Source organism: Centruroides sculpturatus, unplaced genomic scaffold (assembly GCF_000671375.1).
Source record: "Centruroides sculpturatus isolate CEXI.00-Female unplaced genomic scaffold, Cexi_2.0 scaffold1183, whole genome shotgun sequence".
Classification (NCBI taxonomy): Eukaryota; Metazoa; Arthropoda; class Arachnida; order Scorpiones; family Buthidae; genus Centruroides; species Centruroides sculpturatus.
This window is the reverse complement of record NW_019385406.1, coordinates 108,912-124,778: the sequence shown is the minus strand read 5'-3', so window position 1 is coordinate 124,778 and position 15,867 is coordinate 108,912. Positions and strand designations below refer to the sequence as shown.

At 26.9% G+C, this 15,867-nt stretch overlaps 1 protein-coding gene and 1 long non-coding RNA gene across 2 annotated transcripts in view; both read left to right on the top strand.

The window, feature by feature from the left end:
* Window positions 1-15,867, top strand: part of LOC111638614 (peroxidasin-like) — a 95,887-nt gene that overhangs the window by 47,250 nt on the left and 32,770 nt on the right. Inside the window, exons 4-11 of the mRNA XM_023384356.1 lie at window positions 3,677-3,748; window positions 10,256-10,327; window positions 11,483-11,554; window positions 11,631-11,794; window positions 12,276-12,393; window positions 13,766-13,935; window positions 14,002-14,271; window positions 14,603-14,719. Coding sequence (XP_023240124.1) covers window positions 3,677-3,748; window positions 10,256-10,327; window positions 11,483-11,554; window positions 11,631-11,794; window positions 12,276-12,393; window positions 13,766-13,935; window positions 14,002-14,271; window positions 14,603-14,719 — 1,055 coding nt within the window. The remainder of the gene's footprint in view (window positions 1-3,676; window positions 3,749-10,255; window positions 10,328-11,482; window positions 11,555-11,630; window positions 11,795-12,275; window positions 12,394-13,765; window positions 13,936-14,001; window positions 14,272-14,602; window positions 14,720-15,867) is intronic.
* On the top strand, window positions 109-1,682 carry LOC111638622. Its single transcript, XR_002758903.1, has 3 exons — window positions 109-275; window positions 354-466; window positions 586-1,682. It is a non-coding gene; the product is annotated as an uncharacterized LOC111638622 (long non-coding RNA).

Genomic DNA, 15,867 nt, shown 5'->3' with positions numbered 1-15,867 from the left:
ATGATTTAATAAACATTTCAAATGGTATGCAAATAGATCAAATGTGGTATAATATAATAGAGGGCGCTAATAGATAAATTGGTTTGTAATGTCTGGTGACATAAAATATTAAAGTAAAATATATTGTAAAAGTGTGAATGTATCCTCTTAAGTGTGTTAATAGTAATTAACCTGAAAAAAACGTTCATTATTGCTGCAACATTTCAATAAAGTGCATACGAATTTTTCTTGAAAAAAGTTGTAATTGTAAAGGTTTTTATGAACATTTGTAAAGTGTGAGTATTGTTAAGTTTTTTGATGTAAAAAATATACTATGTTATAAAGTAATAATTATAAATATATTGATATATTAGGTGCAACGTATTAATGTGAATATGTAGTTGAAGTGTTTTTTAAATGGCTGTATTTTTATTCTTTTACAATGTTACCAATTATACACCGAGGTTTTTAGAAAACAGAATCTGAGGTAACGTATATTGTTTAATAGTTTTATGTCAGTAAATATTGTCTACACGCGAAGAATTTTTTGTAATCTCACTAATTGCATATAATTTTTAAGTAATTGTATATAAATTTTTTAAACAGTTTGTACTGAAGAGGGACTTAAATTACAATTGAGTCCGAAATGCATATGACAAATCAATAAAGGAAGTTCATAACCTGAATGCTGTATATGATAGTCTACCGAACTGAAAATCGGATTAAAGAGACAAATTCACAACGAAAATAGCAGCAGCCATAAGTGATTTTCCAAATAGATGTTCTCTTTAGTCAAATCTTAAGTTTTGTAATTCTCCTGTTCTAGTAGCAACCAACAAAGATCTGTTGATCCAGATCAAAAAACGTCTTTGCCATTAAATTAATTCGCTGGAATTAAGAAAAATGAACTTTTTTTTTCATATTGTGTTTATACAATTTCATGATTTTCAAAAGTTTGTGATTAACATTTTTCTTTACATCAATTTTGGGAGCACAAGTAATTGAGGCTTTATCAGCCATAACAAGATCATCAAATGATGTCTGTACATTAAGGTAACTTTCATTTGATCCCATTCTTTGGATTCACTATTTGTAACATTATCATTTTCGGCATCGATATGGATTCCTATAAAAACCTTCCTTTAAAAAAACATTTGAAATAGCATTTTTAATTAATTTATTTCAGTATGAACCGAGCCTATGCGTAGCTTGCAAAAGATTTTATTTTATTTTGATATTTTAATATAACTATCAAAATGCTTTAATAAATATCGAATTACTTCATATCTTATTCGTGTACATCATTTTAATGACAGACGTAATTTCTTGGTCCACTAGATTTTATTTACTTGTGCACTTGGGTGGAAGCAATGCAGTTTTTATATTTTTAAGTGTTATTCTTATGTAGTTATGAGCAATGCATCTGTCTAAAAACAAAATAATTTTCCCGTTTCTCGTATCGCCTTTGAATAAAGCGTGACCCGCTAATTTCTAAAATTGGACGTGGTTATCCGTGAATTTTTGAATTTCTATATGGAAGTAATTTTAAAATATTTTTAAAGCGTTGCATTTGTACGGAAGAAAATCCAATGAGTTGCGTAACTTTACTAGCAAAAAACTTTAAAATTGCATATGGTGTCATTTGTTATCATATTAAAAAATCTTTTTTATTATTAATGCAAGCTTAATGGCAAAAAGCTTAATTTTGAGGGTAGAGAAGAGTTTTGTAACAAATTGTAAATGCCCATAGAGTAAAATCTTCATTAAATCTGATCCTACTCGAGATATGACGAGTGACCCCACTCTATCTCCTCAACCTCTTCATTTTTAACCACCAAAATTTAACAGACTCGAGTCTCTTTGCAAAATTTCAGAAATTTTCGAGAAAAGGCACGGGTGTTATTAAGCTTCAAATTGGGAAAACAAAATTGTGCCCCTCGTGCAAGCTAATGTCTACACGTATAGAAAAAACCCTCAAATTTTTTCTGCATTTCTTGACATTTTCAAGATGTCAAGTCCAAAAATGTAAAAATCTTGAGGTTCATATTTTGACCAATTGTTTCTGTTATATATAACAACCAGGAAAGTAATAACTTTAAATCTTTCTTTGCTTTTTTCCACCATGGCAAGAATCTTTCACAGAATATGTCTTATCTTGTGGTAAATTAAGAAATCAGATTCATCTGCATTAAATAGCTTGTATCCTCAGCATCATATCTATGTATAAATTCTTTTAATGTTATTTGTCTCTCATCTAGAATATAGATGTTTCCTCTCCTGACATTTATAATGTTGCTAAGTTTGAACTTTTTCTACCAGTCTTTGGAAGCATAAAAATTTTGTCAATTAAAGTGAAAGTACAAATCCATGTCTTTTTTCTCAAGATCAAACCTGAAACCAGAAGAGTTGTAACTCTGGCCCCTCAATCACTCAAACACAAGTTTACCTGGCTCTTTATTTTTACTTTGTGATATTGTTTCTGATCGGGACAAAGTTAGGCTGCATCTTCTATTTCTGTGCATTTCTACAAAATTTAAGTGTCAAAGGTGATATTCCAAATGACTTTGTTACATCTATCTTTCTTTTTCATTATCTATTGCCTTAAAAACATTTAATTTAATGTCTGTTGATAACATCTGTCTTTTCTTTGATATATCCATATCTCCAAAATGAATGCTTGTTAATTTGGTAAAGAAACATTTAAATATAAACATTCAGACAACAGGTTCAGACTACTGCACAGATTTTTGGGTATCTTATTGTTGTATATACTTTTCAATGCTGATTTCATAGTTTATCTAAAGAAACAAATGTATCTTGTCCAACTGAACATTCCTGATATTGTGTAAAACTCTTAGCATAAATAAATTACAAAACTTAAAAAATACAAATGTTGTTTTATTGTATTCTCAATAAACCTGCTAAAATTAAGTTTATTTCTAAGTGAATACTGTCACTTCTTACATACATATATAAATTATTAGTATTTATTCATAATAAATTGAAAAAGGAATAAAAGAACTATGTTTGGTAAATATATGATAATCCAAAAATATTAAATACTCAAAATATTCAGAGCATTGTATGATGTTTGATTAAGCAATTATTGCATTGTTATATTAGGGTATATCAATATAATTTAATCACAAGGAAGACTACTGTCTTTTAAGGTCATTATATCATAATTAATACCAAAACATGTTTTTAAATGATTTTTTATTTTGTTTTATTTTTTGAATTAGAAGTTTCTGTTGTTATGGTATTATATAGAGTTAATCTGGGATCAAACTATTAATTTGATGAATAGAGGTTGTATGATATAAAGAGATTCAATGATTAATATATATATAATTAACAAAAGAATGCTGCTCAGTTAAGCTTTTATTTAAAAATTCAATCAAAAGCACAATTTTTTTCATTTAGTTTTCTGGGAATTTTTTTAATAGTAATATAAAAGTTTTATTCTTAATATCAGATGATGATAACTTTAATTTAGATATTTTATCTTTATAAATGATGTGGAATGAAGACAATAATATAACAAGTCTTTAATTTGTTATATTATTATCTTACAGTATGTATAGATAACATAACAAATCATAGTATAGTATAGGTCATAATATAACAAAAATTAAAATTTTAAATTTGTAAATTATAGTCTTTCAATTCTTATTTTTTTCTTATTAAAAAATTTCAGATATTTATATAAAAACAGAATACGATTAATAGAAGCTGATGCATTTAAAGGTCTTCATAAATTAGAACAATTGTAAGTAAGTTTTTGTTTTTTTGAATAAATTAGCTAAATATAGCATTGAAGTTAAAAGACCCTACTTTTTAACTTCGATTCCATCTCATGCGTATTGCATTTCTGGAATTCTGTCTGTCAGTGCTGTGTCCTATCACAAGTCACAAGGCTTATGAAACAGTGCAGCCTAAATGGAATACATTTTTAAATGAGGAATTTAAAATGGGCAAAAAGGAAAACTTAACTAAGAATTACTAAAAAATATATAACATTATAAAAATAAAGTCCAAAATTAAAATGGAATAGATAACTTGTAATAAAATGAACACCATACACACTTTTTCTGTAAAAGGAGTTTGCGGAACAACTGTTTTCGGTTTATTTTATAAACCTGTTTCAGGTTTCAAACTGCAGAACTCCAAAATTTCAAATTTTTGGTTTTTCATTTATATACTTGTTCAAATATATATTTATGTATATATAATTACAATATTTTAAAAAGAATTTTATAAATAACATCATCAAACATTTGAAAAATTCCAATTTGAACTTTCAGAATTTTGTAGTTTGAAATCTGAAGCATGTTTATAAAATAAACTGAAAATATTTGTTTCGCAAAATCCTTTTGCTGGAAAAGTGTATATGGTGTTCATTTTATTACAAATATAAAAATATATTGGATTTTTGAATATTGTATTTTAATGTAGTATGGGTAACAGAAAGAGTTCTTGTTTGTTATATTTTAACAAATTAATTTTGGAAGACTTCCAAGAAATTTTGACTTTGAAGTTTTGAATATGCAATTTTTCTACTTTGCAATGGAGCAATGCTTTTCAATGTGGTGTGAAATTTCAAGTGACATGTGAGACAGCATGTGGGGCTGAAGTAAAATGTGCCACTCTAGCATTAAAATGCCATGTTAAAAAATTTTAAAAATCTATAACTTGAAGATTGTTAGTTATTATTATTTTTATTATTAATAATAATAATTAATAAATAATTCATTTAGTATTGTTTGTCTGCTACCAACATCTAACATAATACCAACAGTTTAAACTATTTTATTGCAAATAAATACCTGATTGTCCTGCTTTACATGAATAAATTATGTTGTTGATTTTACAAGATTTTTCCTTAAAGTTTAAAATGACAGTAATTTTTGTGGGACAATGTGTGCATTTCCATGCATTCGATAATATTTTATTTGTGATTAAATGAAATAAAATTAGAATTGTATTAATAAATCTAATTTTATTTATTTTGACCTTGTTTTATATGCGAGATTTAAATATGGTATTTGCATATACGAGGTCTGTTCAAAAAGTATCGGACTTTTATTTTTTCCGCGTAAACCAATGATGCGCGGGAGGCCTCTTTCAGTGGAGTTGTGGAGGGGACAGTCATGCACAGCCCTGAATTTTTTCCTGCCTGCAGGAAGCGTCAGTCATTGGCAGTCAGCCTATGAGTGAGGACATGTAGTGAGCTCTCGTCAGATTCCACTAAATTGGAAAATGACTGAACAACGTGAGCAGCGATATTACCTCAAATTTTGCCGAAAACCTTGGTGATACCCAAGTGTAAACCATTCGCAAGATTCAGCAGGCTTTCGGGGACGATCCTCGAGGCCAAAAAAAGCGCGGCAGGTCCGCAGCAATATCAAGGTCATGTTGACAGTTTTTTCAACTCTCGTGGGGTGGTTTATCGTGAGTACGCACCACAAGGCCAAACCATCGCAAAGGAGTACTACCAGGAGGTCCTTCGTCGTCTTTCCGATACAGTGCGATGCAAACGATGGGATCTGTGGTCGATCAAAACTTGGCAGCTCCATCGTGATAACGCATCCGCCCATTCTGCGCATCTGATTCGGGCTTTCGTCGCCAAACACAATACTCCTGTGGTTCGTCACGCTCCGTACTCTCTCCACATGGCTCCGTGTGACCTTTGGCTATTTCTCAAGCTGAAAATGCCGCTAAAAGGAACCCAAATTTAGTCGAGAGAAGACATCATGCGAAATGCGACGGACCGGCTGATAACCATTCCAAAAGATGCGTTCCAGCAGTGTTTCCAGCAATGGCAGGAACGCTGGGAGAAGTGTATACACTACCAAGGAGACTACTTTGAAGGGGATTAGGGTTTTGTACCTCAAAATCAATAAATGTATTTTTGCCGACCAAAGGTCTGATACTTTTTGAACAGCCCTCGTATATTTGAATAGACTGATAATTGCTTATTAATTATAAACTGAATGGTTCAGCGGAAGTACTAATAACTAGTAATATTAATAACACAATTATTATTTAGTGTGATATTATAAGAAAATATAATACATAATAAAAATCATGTAAATATTTTTAATAATGTTATATCAATGTTTGAAATTCATTTCATTAGCAAAAATAAAAACAAATTTCAACAATAGCCAAATGATTGCTGGATTATATTAGGTTATAGTAGCAATTAGTAATAATTGACAATAGTATATTACTATTACTGTTAATAATTAAAGCACTAAGTAGTAATATAGTCTGATATAATTGTGAGATTCGGAAAGTTGTTTTTCCATAAATTTGCGAAAGTTTTTTTTTTGAATTTGCTTTTTGAAATAATTTGCTTTTTTTGCGAAGTTATGGAAAAACAACTTCCCAAATCTCACATAATAATTGGGCCATCATTTGGCTTTAATATATAACTAACTGGTTTTGGATGTTGATGTTTCTAATGAAATTCGAGAATTTTTGATAAGTAAATTTCAAAATAATATAATAGAAACTTGCTTATCTAAATTTGATAGAAATAGATCCAATTTAGATAAGCAAGTTTCTATTATATTATTTTGGAATTTACTTATCAAAAATTCTCGAATTTCATTAGAAATATCAATGAATAATTGATGTTTCTAATATTCTTGAAAAATATTATGGATAGAAAGATATATAGTATTGTATATGGCTACAATATTTCAATGACTCAAGACTCTGTTTATCACAACTTAATACAAGCCAAGCCATTTTATAGAATGGGTCAGCAACCTTTTTGTCACTAAGAGAACAATAAAAATTTTAAAAACTATCAAGGGCGTGTAGTTTAAAACTTTTTGAAAAAAATCACAATGTTGTAATAAATAAACAAAATAATTATGTTTTGAAATATGTATATTTATACAAAATAAAGATTATACATGCATGTAATAACTAAAAAATGAAAATTAAAAGTATGTACATAAAATAACACCAAATAAAATTACTATTATATATATTTGCACTTGTTGACTATAGTTCTAGAGGGTGCAGCTGCCGTGTTGCCAACCCAACATAAACTAATATAAAATTTTAATTAAAAAAACAAGATAACAATAAAAAATTTGACAATTTAATTAGAACACAACTTCATTTACAATGCACTCTTGCTAATCTGACACTACTTAATCTGCTTAATTCAATTCTACTCATATTTTTACTTTCCCAGCTCTGTTATATATAACAGAGGAAAAGTATGGCAACAGATAAAAAAATGACTTCCCAGATTTTTACGTTTTTGGACCTTGAAGTGTTGAGAAATGCAAACAAATTTGAGAGTTTTTTTCTGTATGTATAGATGTTACTGTGTGTGTGGGGAGAACAATTTTGTTCACTCTCTTTAGAACTTAATAACTCCTATGCTTATTGTCAACAATTTCTGAAATTTTGCAGAGAGGTTTGGGATATTAGGGGATTGATGCTGTTAAATTTTGGTGGTTAAAGATCAACAAAATGGGGAGATAAAGGGGGTTGTGTGTCATATCTCAAGAAGGGTTAGACTTAATGACAATTTTAATCATTATTAGCATTTACAATTTTTTTTATAAAACTCATCCCTACCCTCAAAATTAAGCTTTTTGCCATTTTATAATAATTTAAAAAACTTTATATCACATGTTTTAATAAAATAACAGATATTCAACTGTGTGTATGGTGCTATGTTGTCAGGAAAATTAAGCAACTTGTTGCTGGATTTTTTTTACTATTTTACCAAGTTAATAATAAATTTTATGATTTTGAATCATGTTTCATTATAGCAAATTACTGAGAGTAAAATATACAGTACTACATATCAAATAGAGCAGTCAAAATTTCTTCCATAAATTTTATGGTAAAAGTAGATAAAAGCAATGAAAACTATTTATTGAGTAGATGGAAAAAACTTTTAACAGATTTGACCTGAAAGCACTAGGCAAATGAGTTTATTTTTTGTTTGATTGCTCCATTAAAGCAGTTTTTCATTAATTTCTTATATATGGTGAGTTATTTTTATTTATTGCAATTCTATTGGAAAAACTTATGATTTCTTTTTGATTTTCTCTGAAACATTTAGCAGCAAAAGTTTTTTAAAAACATGAGAATTTTGTAAATTTAATATATGCAATACATTTTAACATATCGACTGCTCAGAACAAGAGAGTTACAACTCAAAAATATAGATTTTTCAGGAGAGCCATTTGAAGTTTTCAATTCCAGCTGATAAATCAGGGAATTGTTTAAAATCAATGAAATTTGGTTTGAATGTTAATTATAGTCATTACATTGAGTTGGAATAATAATATTATTTAAATGTATTTTCTCTGTTATATTATTACATATTTTTTGAGTTGCAACAGTTTTGCATTCAAAATGTCATTATTGTTTTCTCAGTTACAACTGTTTGCCATTCTTTTTTACTTAGAACAGCTGTTTGCCATTACATAATAATATACATTTTATATAAAGTTACAGTATTTATTTTAACAGAACAGAAAAATGTAATGTTACATTCTGGTTTTATGAGACCCATGTTGTTCAAACATGACAAACAATAAAAACAAAAGTAAGAAAGTTCACAAAAAATTAACACAGCCATTAAAAAAGTATCACTAATTGTGCTATGGTTTTATCAAGCAAATTAGAGATCAGTCTTTTTCAACACTACTGGAAACTTTCAGAGAATTATAAAATGATGCATGCATGCTTGGAATGACACCACTTTTACACAAGTCCAGCAAATCTTTCTTCTTTCCAGCATCTATCCCTGGTGGTNTTTTTTTGCGAAGTTATGGAAAAACAACTTCCCAAATCTCACATAATAATTGGGCCATCATTTGGCTTTAATATATAACTAACTGGTTTTGGATGTTGATGTTTCTAATGAAATTCGAGAATTTTTGATAAGTAAATTTCAAAATAATATAATAGAAACTTGCTTATCTAAATTTGATAGAAATAGATCCAATTTAGATAAGCAAGTTTCTATTATATTATTTTGGAATTTACTTATCAAAAATTCTCGAATTTCATTAGAAATATCAATGAATAATTGATGTTTCTAATATTCTTGAAAAATATTATGGATAGAAAGATATATAGTATTGTATATGGCTACAATATTTCAATGACTCAAGACTCTGTTTATCACAACTTAATACAAGCCAAGCCATTTTATAGAATGGGTCAGCAACCTTTTTGTCACTAAGAGAACAATAAAAATTTTAAAAACTATCAAGGGCGTGTAGTTTAAAACTTTTTGAAAAAAATCACAATGTTGTAATAAATAAACAAAATAATTATGTTTTGAAATATGTATATTTATACAAAATAAAGATTATACATGCATGTAATAACTAAAAAATGAAAAGTACATACTGTACATAAAATAACACAAAATCAAATTAAATAAAATTACAAGTATATATTTTTGCACTTGCGTGACTATGGTTCTAGAGAGTGCATCTAAAATATACCATTGGGCACCACATTGCCGACCCCTCTTATAGAACATTAAACATATTCCAGTGTTAACTTTCAATAAAAATAAAAAATAAATTTTATATAAAATTTAAAAAATAAAACATTACTGTAACTTTTCTGGATCTGGATAAACCAGAATTTCAGATAATTGCAATTTGGATAACTGAGTTTTTTGCGTATATTTACGTAAAAAATATTATTCTGTAATAAATTTTTGTACTAGATTCTAACAAATAGTTCATAAATTATTAAGTTTAAAAAGAATATTATGATAAAGACATTAACAGGAATAATACAAATTTCCCTATAGTCTAATGTAATTATTTTATTAAATTAAATTACATTTAATTCATTTATAGATCAAAGTTTAATAATATACACAAAATAATACTTACAATATATATTAAATAATTATTTTAAAATTTGTTTTAAAATATTTTTAAAATTAAACTTAATGATCATATTGTCGATTGATTTTGCTTTATGTTAGAAATATATATAAATATGCAATTACACATAATAATAATAATAATTGGTTAAAAAATCAAAGTTGTATTTATAAAATTATTGAATATAAATTATAAACTACTGTAATAGTAATTCACAGTTTAGGAAAAGATAAAATTGTTAAGAAGTGATAATTTTAATTGAAAAGTGAAGTAACTTTACATATTTGAAACATAAAAACTGATATACATATCATATGAAATCTTTTTAAAAAAAGCACTTAAAATATATATACATTAACTTAAGTTCTAAATTGATATTTTAGGTACATCCACTTCAATAAGATAGAAAAGATACAAACTGAAACATTTGCTGATCTTCCAGCTTTAGAAAGACTGTAAGTATTGTTCTTTACATTATGTAATATAAAGAAACTTTTAAAATAAGAGTACTACTGATATAAACATTTTAAATATATGAATTTTTAAGTGCCCTATCAAAGTTTTTATAAATATTTACTTAGAGAATTTTAAAATAAGATTTTATTGTTACATTTTTAATACAAATATATTTGTATTAAAAATGTTAATAGATATATGTATATCTATTAGCATTAATTCAGACTTTTAAAATTATTGCTAAGAAGAGAATAATTTATTTTCAATTATGAAAAAGGAAGTAAAAATAATTTTATACCCTTTTGTACTACACAATGCATTTTTTAAAAATAATACTTGTTTTCATTAATATTAAAGTTTTAAGAATCAAATTTGAAATCAAGTTACAAATGAACTCAAAATATTTTTATAATCCAATAAAACTTTATTTTATTCAGTTCATTTAGATTGTAGAAAATAAAGTTCTGCTCAATTATAAATATATTAATTAAGAACTTGTTCACTAATATTAACATTTGCATATACAGTAATACCTCGACTTACGCAAACTCGGAGTGATGCGATTTTCAAATCTTGGTCAATTTGTCTTTTGTTTGAGCGCCACGCAACTCTTGATTACTCACTCCCCTTACACTATTGTTCAGCTTATATGTTCGGATGTGTCACGTGGAATTGACACATAGCTACAATTTATTTTGTGTTATTTATTTCTGTGTTTGTTATATGTACGGAGACTTGAGAGACTCTATGTGGTGATTTCTTGTAACCGTGAACGAATAAAAAGACGAGATAAGATTAACGAGAACATTTATTAGCTTAGATACATCTGACTTGGATTTTACATAAATTGCAAAATTATACTTCGACTTACATGGTTATCGCTCAGTCCCACCTATTGCATAAGTTCGGTGTATTACTGTATGTTTAATTGACCAAACTTTATATATTTTAATTATATTATTTTGCCAAACTTAATGATGAGTGCTTAATATAGAATTTATTTAATAAAAATTACATATTGTGTTATAACTATAGTAAAATATGCAAATAATTTTTGGAAATAAATAAAGTATTAGTAAAACAGTAACTTGGAATTATTTTTCTATTTTATTCTAGTGTGTATATAAATTTAACATATAAATTTTATTTTTTAGCTTTTTGCATAATAATAAACTTTCTAGAATTCCTCCTGGAGTATTCCGAAAATTAGACTCATTAAGACGATTGTAAGTTCTATTTTTTAAAATATTTCATTTCAAAATTTTTAATAATTGTATACATTTTTTGGAATAATTATTTCAGACGATTGGATTCTAATGCATTAATATGTGATTGTGAATTGTTCTGGTTAGCAAAAATGCTTAAAGATAAACAATCAACTACTCAAGCTGCAGCTACGTGTGAATTTCCAAGCCCTCTTCAAGGAAAATCTATTATGGCTCTTGACAGTGATGATTTTAGATGCAGTAAGTTTAACAAAGCATTTATTTTATTTCTAATTTTACAATTATTCTAACATGATATTATAAATATGAATTAAACAAGACAAAGACACTATTAGATTAAGACAGTTAAAAATTTTATTTTTACAGAAGCATTTTTGACATTCTTGAAGCAATCATCAAATACATAAATGGAAATTCAAACATTGAATATCCACTCAATGTTTGAATTATTTCATTTATGTAATTGATGATTATATTTATTAATGTCAATAGTGAAATTACCTGATATATGAAAAATAATTTTGTTATTATTATTTATTTTATTAATATATAATTTAAAATTTGTAAGATATTTTCAAAACTTGTGCAATATTAAAAATAGTATACTAGTCAGCTTATCTAAACTGCTGAAGGAGGATACATTTCAGTTCAATACCAGTGAAATAATTATATACATTATAAATCTATTTGAATATATTATAAAATGTAATTTTATTTTCAGAAATGCCAAAATTAACAGAAGAACCTCATGATGTAGATGTGTCATTTGGTGGTACAGCTTATTTTAATTGTAAAGCAGATGGTGATCCCAAACCTGATATTGTATGGTTGCATAACAAGTAAGGAAGGTGATTATTTTAACTATAAATTAAAATAATATGACAAACTTCGAAGTATCTTATGTTTATTGTCTTCAGTAAATTATTTAAGATTAAAAAAATTATTACACCTTTTAGAATCAAGTAATTTTGAATTGTAATTGTTATAGTTTATTCTTTAAGATAAAATACTAAGTTATCTGGTGTTATGATGTTTCTTATGTTTTGAGATTTTTTTTACCACTGTCATGGAAAGACCTTTTGAATAATGCCATGCAATAGTTTTGTTTTAAACTTGGTAATATCAGAAACATATAAAGTGATTTAAAAAGAATTTGGCAATACTTCATGGAAATGCTTTTCTTAATATTGTTGTTGGATAATAGTTGGATATTATTAACTGATAAAAATGGTAGATTTATTTATATTTGGATTGTGTGGCTAATTCTTCAGTTTTAATTGTTGGCTATTATTGACTAATTTCCAGTTTTAATTGGGTATTTTTTCATTATTTTTTAACTATTACTGCTAGCAGTTGGATTTGTCCTTAATCCACACTATGCTTGCCTTGTCAGACCATAATTATTTCATTAATGCTGTAGATGTATTTTCTTCTCTTCAGTACTTTCCAAAATGATTATCCAAAGATATGAGATTATTAGTATAAATATTAACCTCTGAAAAAGGCCCATTGAAATAATAGAAACATTAAAGGGATTAAATTATCAATAGCTTTAAAACTTTTAAACCTTCCAATACCAAATAATTTACACCAAAAATCATCTATTGACAATTTGGGATGACTAAATCAAATAGAAAATAAAGCAAAAATAACAGATATGTTAATAAGAAGTGAACAGTATGAATATTGATTAAAATGTGCTTATTAGATTGATCCATATTTGGAACACTGTTGAATTTAAATTTTAAAAACTATTCTATTATATGTTCGTTCCAGATGATGGCTGCATAGATAGCCAAAAACATTAGAAAATGAAAAAAATTTTGCTGGAACAGGCGGGAAGTTTTTTATTTTTACATTTATTCCAGTTAAAAAATGTTGTTATTAATGTGCTTATATTAGAAAAGAGGTTGAATGTGGAATTATTTCTTTATTCTGTTGATTATTTTTTGCCTGATCATTCAGCTCTTTACATTTTTAACTTTAGAAACATAAAAGCAAAATATTGTTATTTAATGTATTCTGAAATATATTCAATTTGATTAAGAAATTATTAGTATAAACTGTAATATTTCAGTATTCGAAAGTTATATTGTTCTCGTGTGAATGACATAAATAATCAGTTGTCAATACATGTAATATTTTAAATTTAATTTTACAAATATAGATTTCTTTTACAAAAATAATCTAATTATAATATATTATATATAGCAATGAAATAATTCCAGAAGATGAACAGCGATACAGTATTTTAAGTGATGGAACTTTAATGATAACTGAAGCTCAAGACTATCATGAAGGTGTTTATGAATGTAAAGCAAAAAATTTAGCTGGTGAAGTGAAATCTAGAGCTGCAAAAATGCAATATTACACTAACAAAGGTTTATCATTAGATTTTTTTCCTTATATTTTATCTACACAATAATTAATATTTTAAATTTTAATAGCCAAACTTCATTTTGTGGAAACTCCTTCCAATCTTAGAATCCAGTTAGGATCAATAGCTGTTTTGCCATGTAAAGCAGTTAGTACTCCGCCACCAACAATTAATTGGACCCATAATAATTTATTATTGTCGTTAACTTCTAGACATCACATTTCACAAAAAGGAACATTAACAATAGAAAATGTTGAAAAAAGAGATGCTGGAATCTATAATTGCATTGCATCAAATCAATTGACAAAAATATCTTCTTCAGCTCAGCTTACAATATTAGGTATATAATAATTTTATAATAGTTTTTAAAGTAAAAGACTGAATTTACAAATAATAATAAACAAATGGTTTAATTAACCGTAGTATTTAGCCCATTTAATAAAATTTATTTTAACATATAAATTATAATAATATAAAACATTATTATTTTTTAAAGCTGGAACTACTGTATAATTGATGAAAAACTGACTTTTCATACATTTCCTTTACTTTTCATATGACATTGCTGGAAATGTACAAAATGTCAGTTTTTCATCAATTAAAATTTATTTTAATTAATCAATTTAATATTGTAAAAAAAAAATGTTAAACATAATATATTTATTTAATAGTATTACCCACTTTTCTGGAAAGACCTCGAGATCAAGAAATTACTGAAGGTCGTACAGTAAATTTAACTTGTCGTGTGGATGGATTTCCTCGACCTATTATTTCGTGGGGAAAAGATGGTAAATTCATTTTTTAATTTAGTATTTTTATCTTATTATAATATTATTACATTTTTTTGTATCTTAAAAAGAAATATAACTCTTGCTTTTTAAATTTATATATCATTAAAGAAAATATTAAAATTTTATTAGGTGTTTTCCTAAAAATTAATTTTCTGAAAGATCCTATTCACAATATTTCTCTCCCTAAACAAAGTAATTAAAATTATTGAATATGTACAGTAGAACCTCGATTATCCGGACTAATTGGGGATGAAGGTAGTCCGGATAAGGAAAAATCCGGATAATCGAAAAAATACTTTAATTTGTCTTTTAATGATAATACAACACGTTTTCTTTTCGATGACATATCGGTGATATTAAAAGTAAATGCTGTATTTAAATTGTGATCAAATTTTTAAGAAACAAACGTTCGTATTGAATTTGGACTACTACTAACCAACGCTAACAGACTACCTATTGTTTAAAAGGCCCTCTGGTGGCGCAAGAAGACGGATTTCATAAAATAAAAAGCAGTTGAAACTGCATTTTTAAGAATAAAAATTTGACAAACTATTTATCGTTTTATGACGAGTAAAATTTTTTCGTCGCGTTCGCAGGTTTTAAGTAATGCATAAACCTTCGAGGCGCGAGGCATAGGCGGTGGCCCACGTCGTCCATGCCTTACGCCGCCCTTGGTCATAGAAATGATGTAATTTCAATATAAATTATTTATAAATACTGTACGTATGTCAAGTTATATTTTTATTACTACGTAAAATATATTTAAGAGTTTACGACCACTGTGCTGGGTGAGACGTTGTTAAAACAAAAAAAGTTATGCATTCAATCACGTACATAAACAGTGTCGTAATTCGCCAAGTGCAAATCAGCAAATTCGTAAAATTTTTGTTTATTTTGAACAGTCCGGATAATCGAAAATCCGGATAATGGAGGTCCGGATAATGGAGGTTTTACTGTATTTAAATATCTACAGATCTAAAAGTATTTTATTTAATGTTAGTCAAAATAGATTTAAGGGAAGGAATCAATCTTCAAATTTTCTACTTCAATCTTGTTCATATCAAAAAAATCTTCAGTTTTCATAAAATAGCTTTCTTGGTTAATAATTTTTTATTTACAAATTTCCTGACATGCTGGTACTTTAT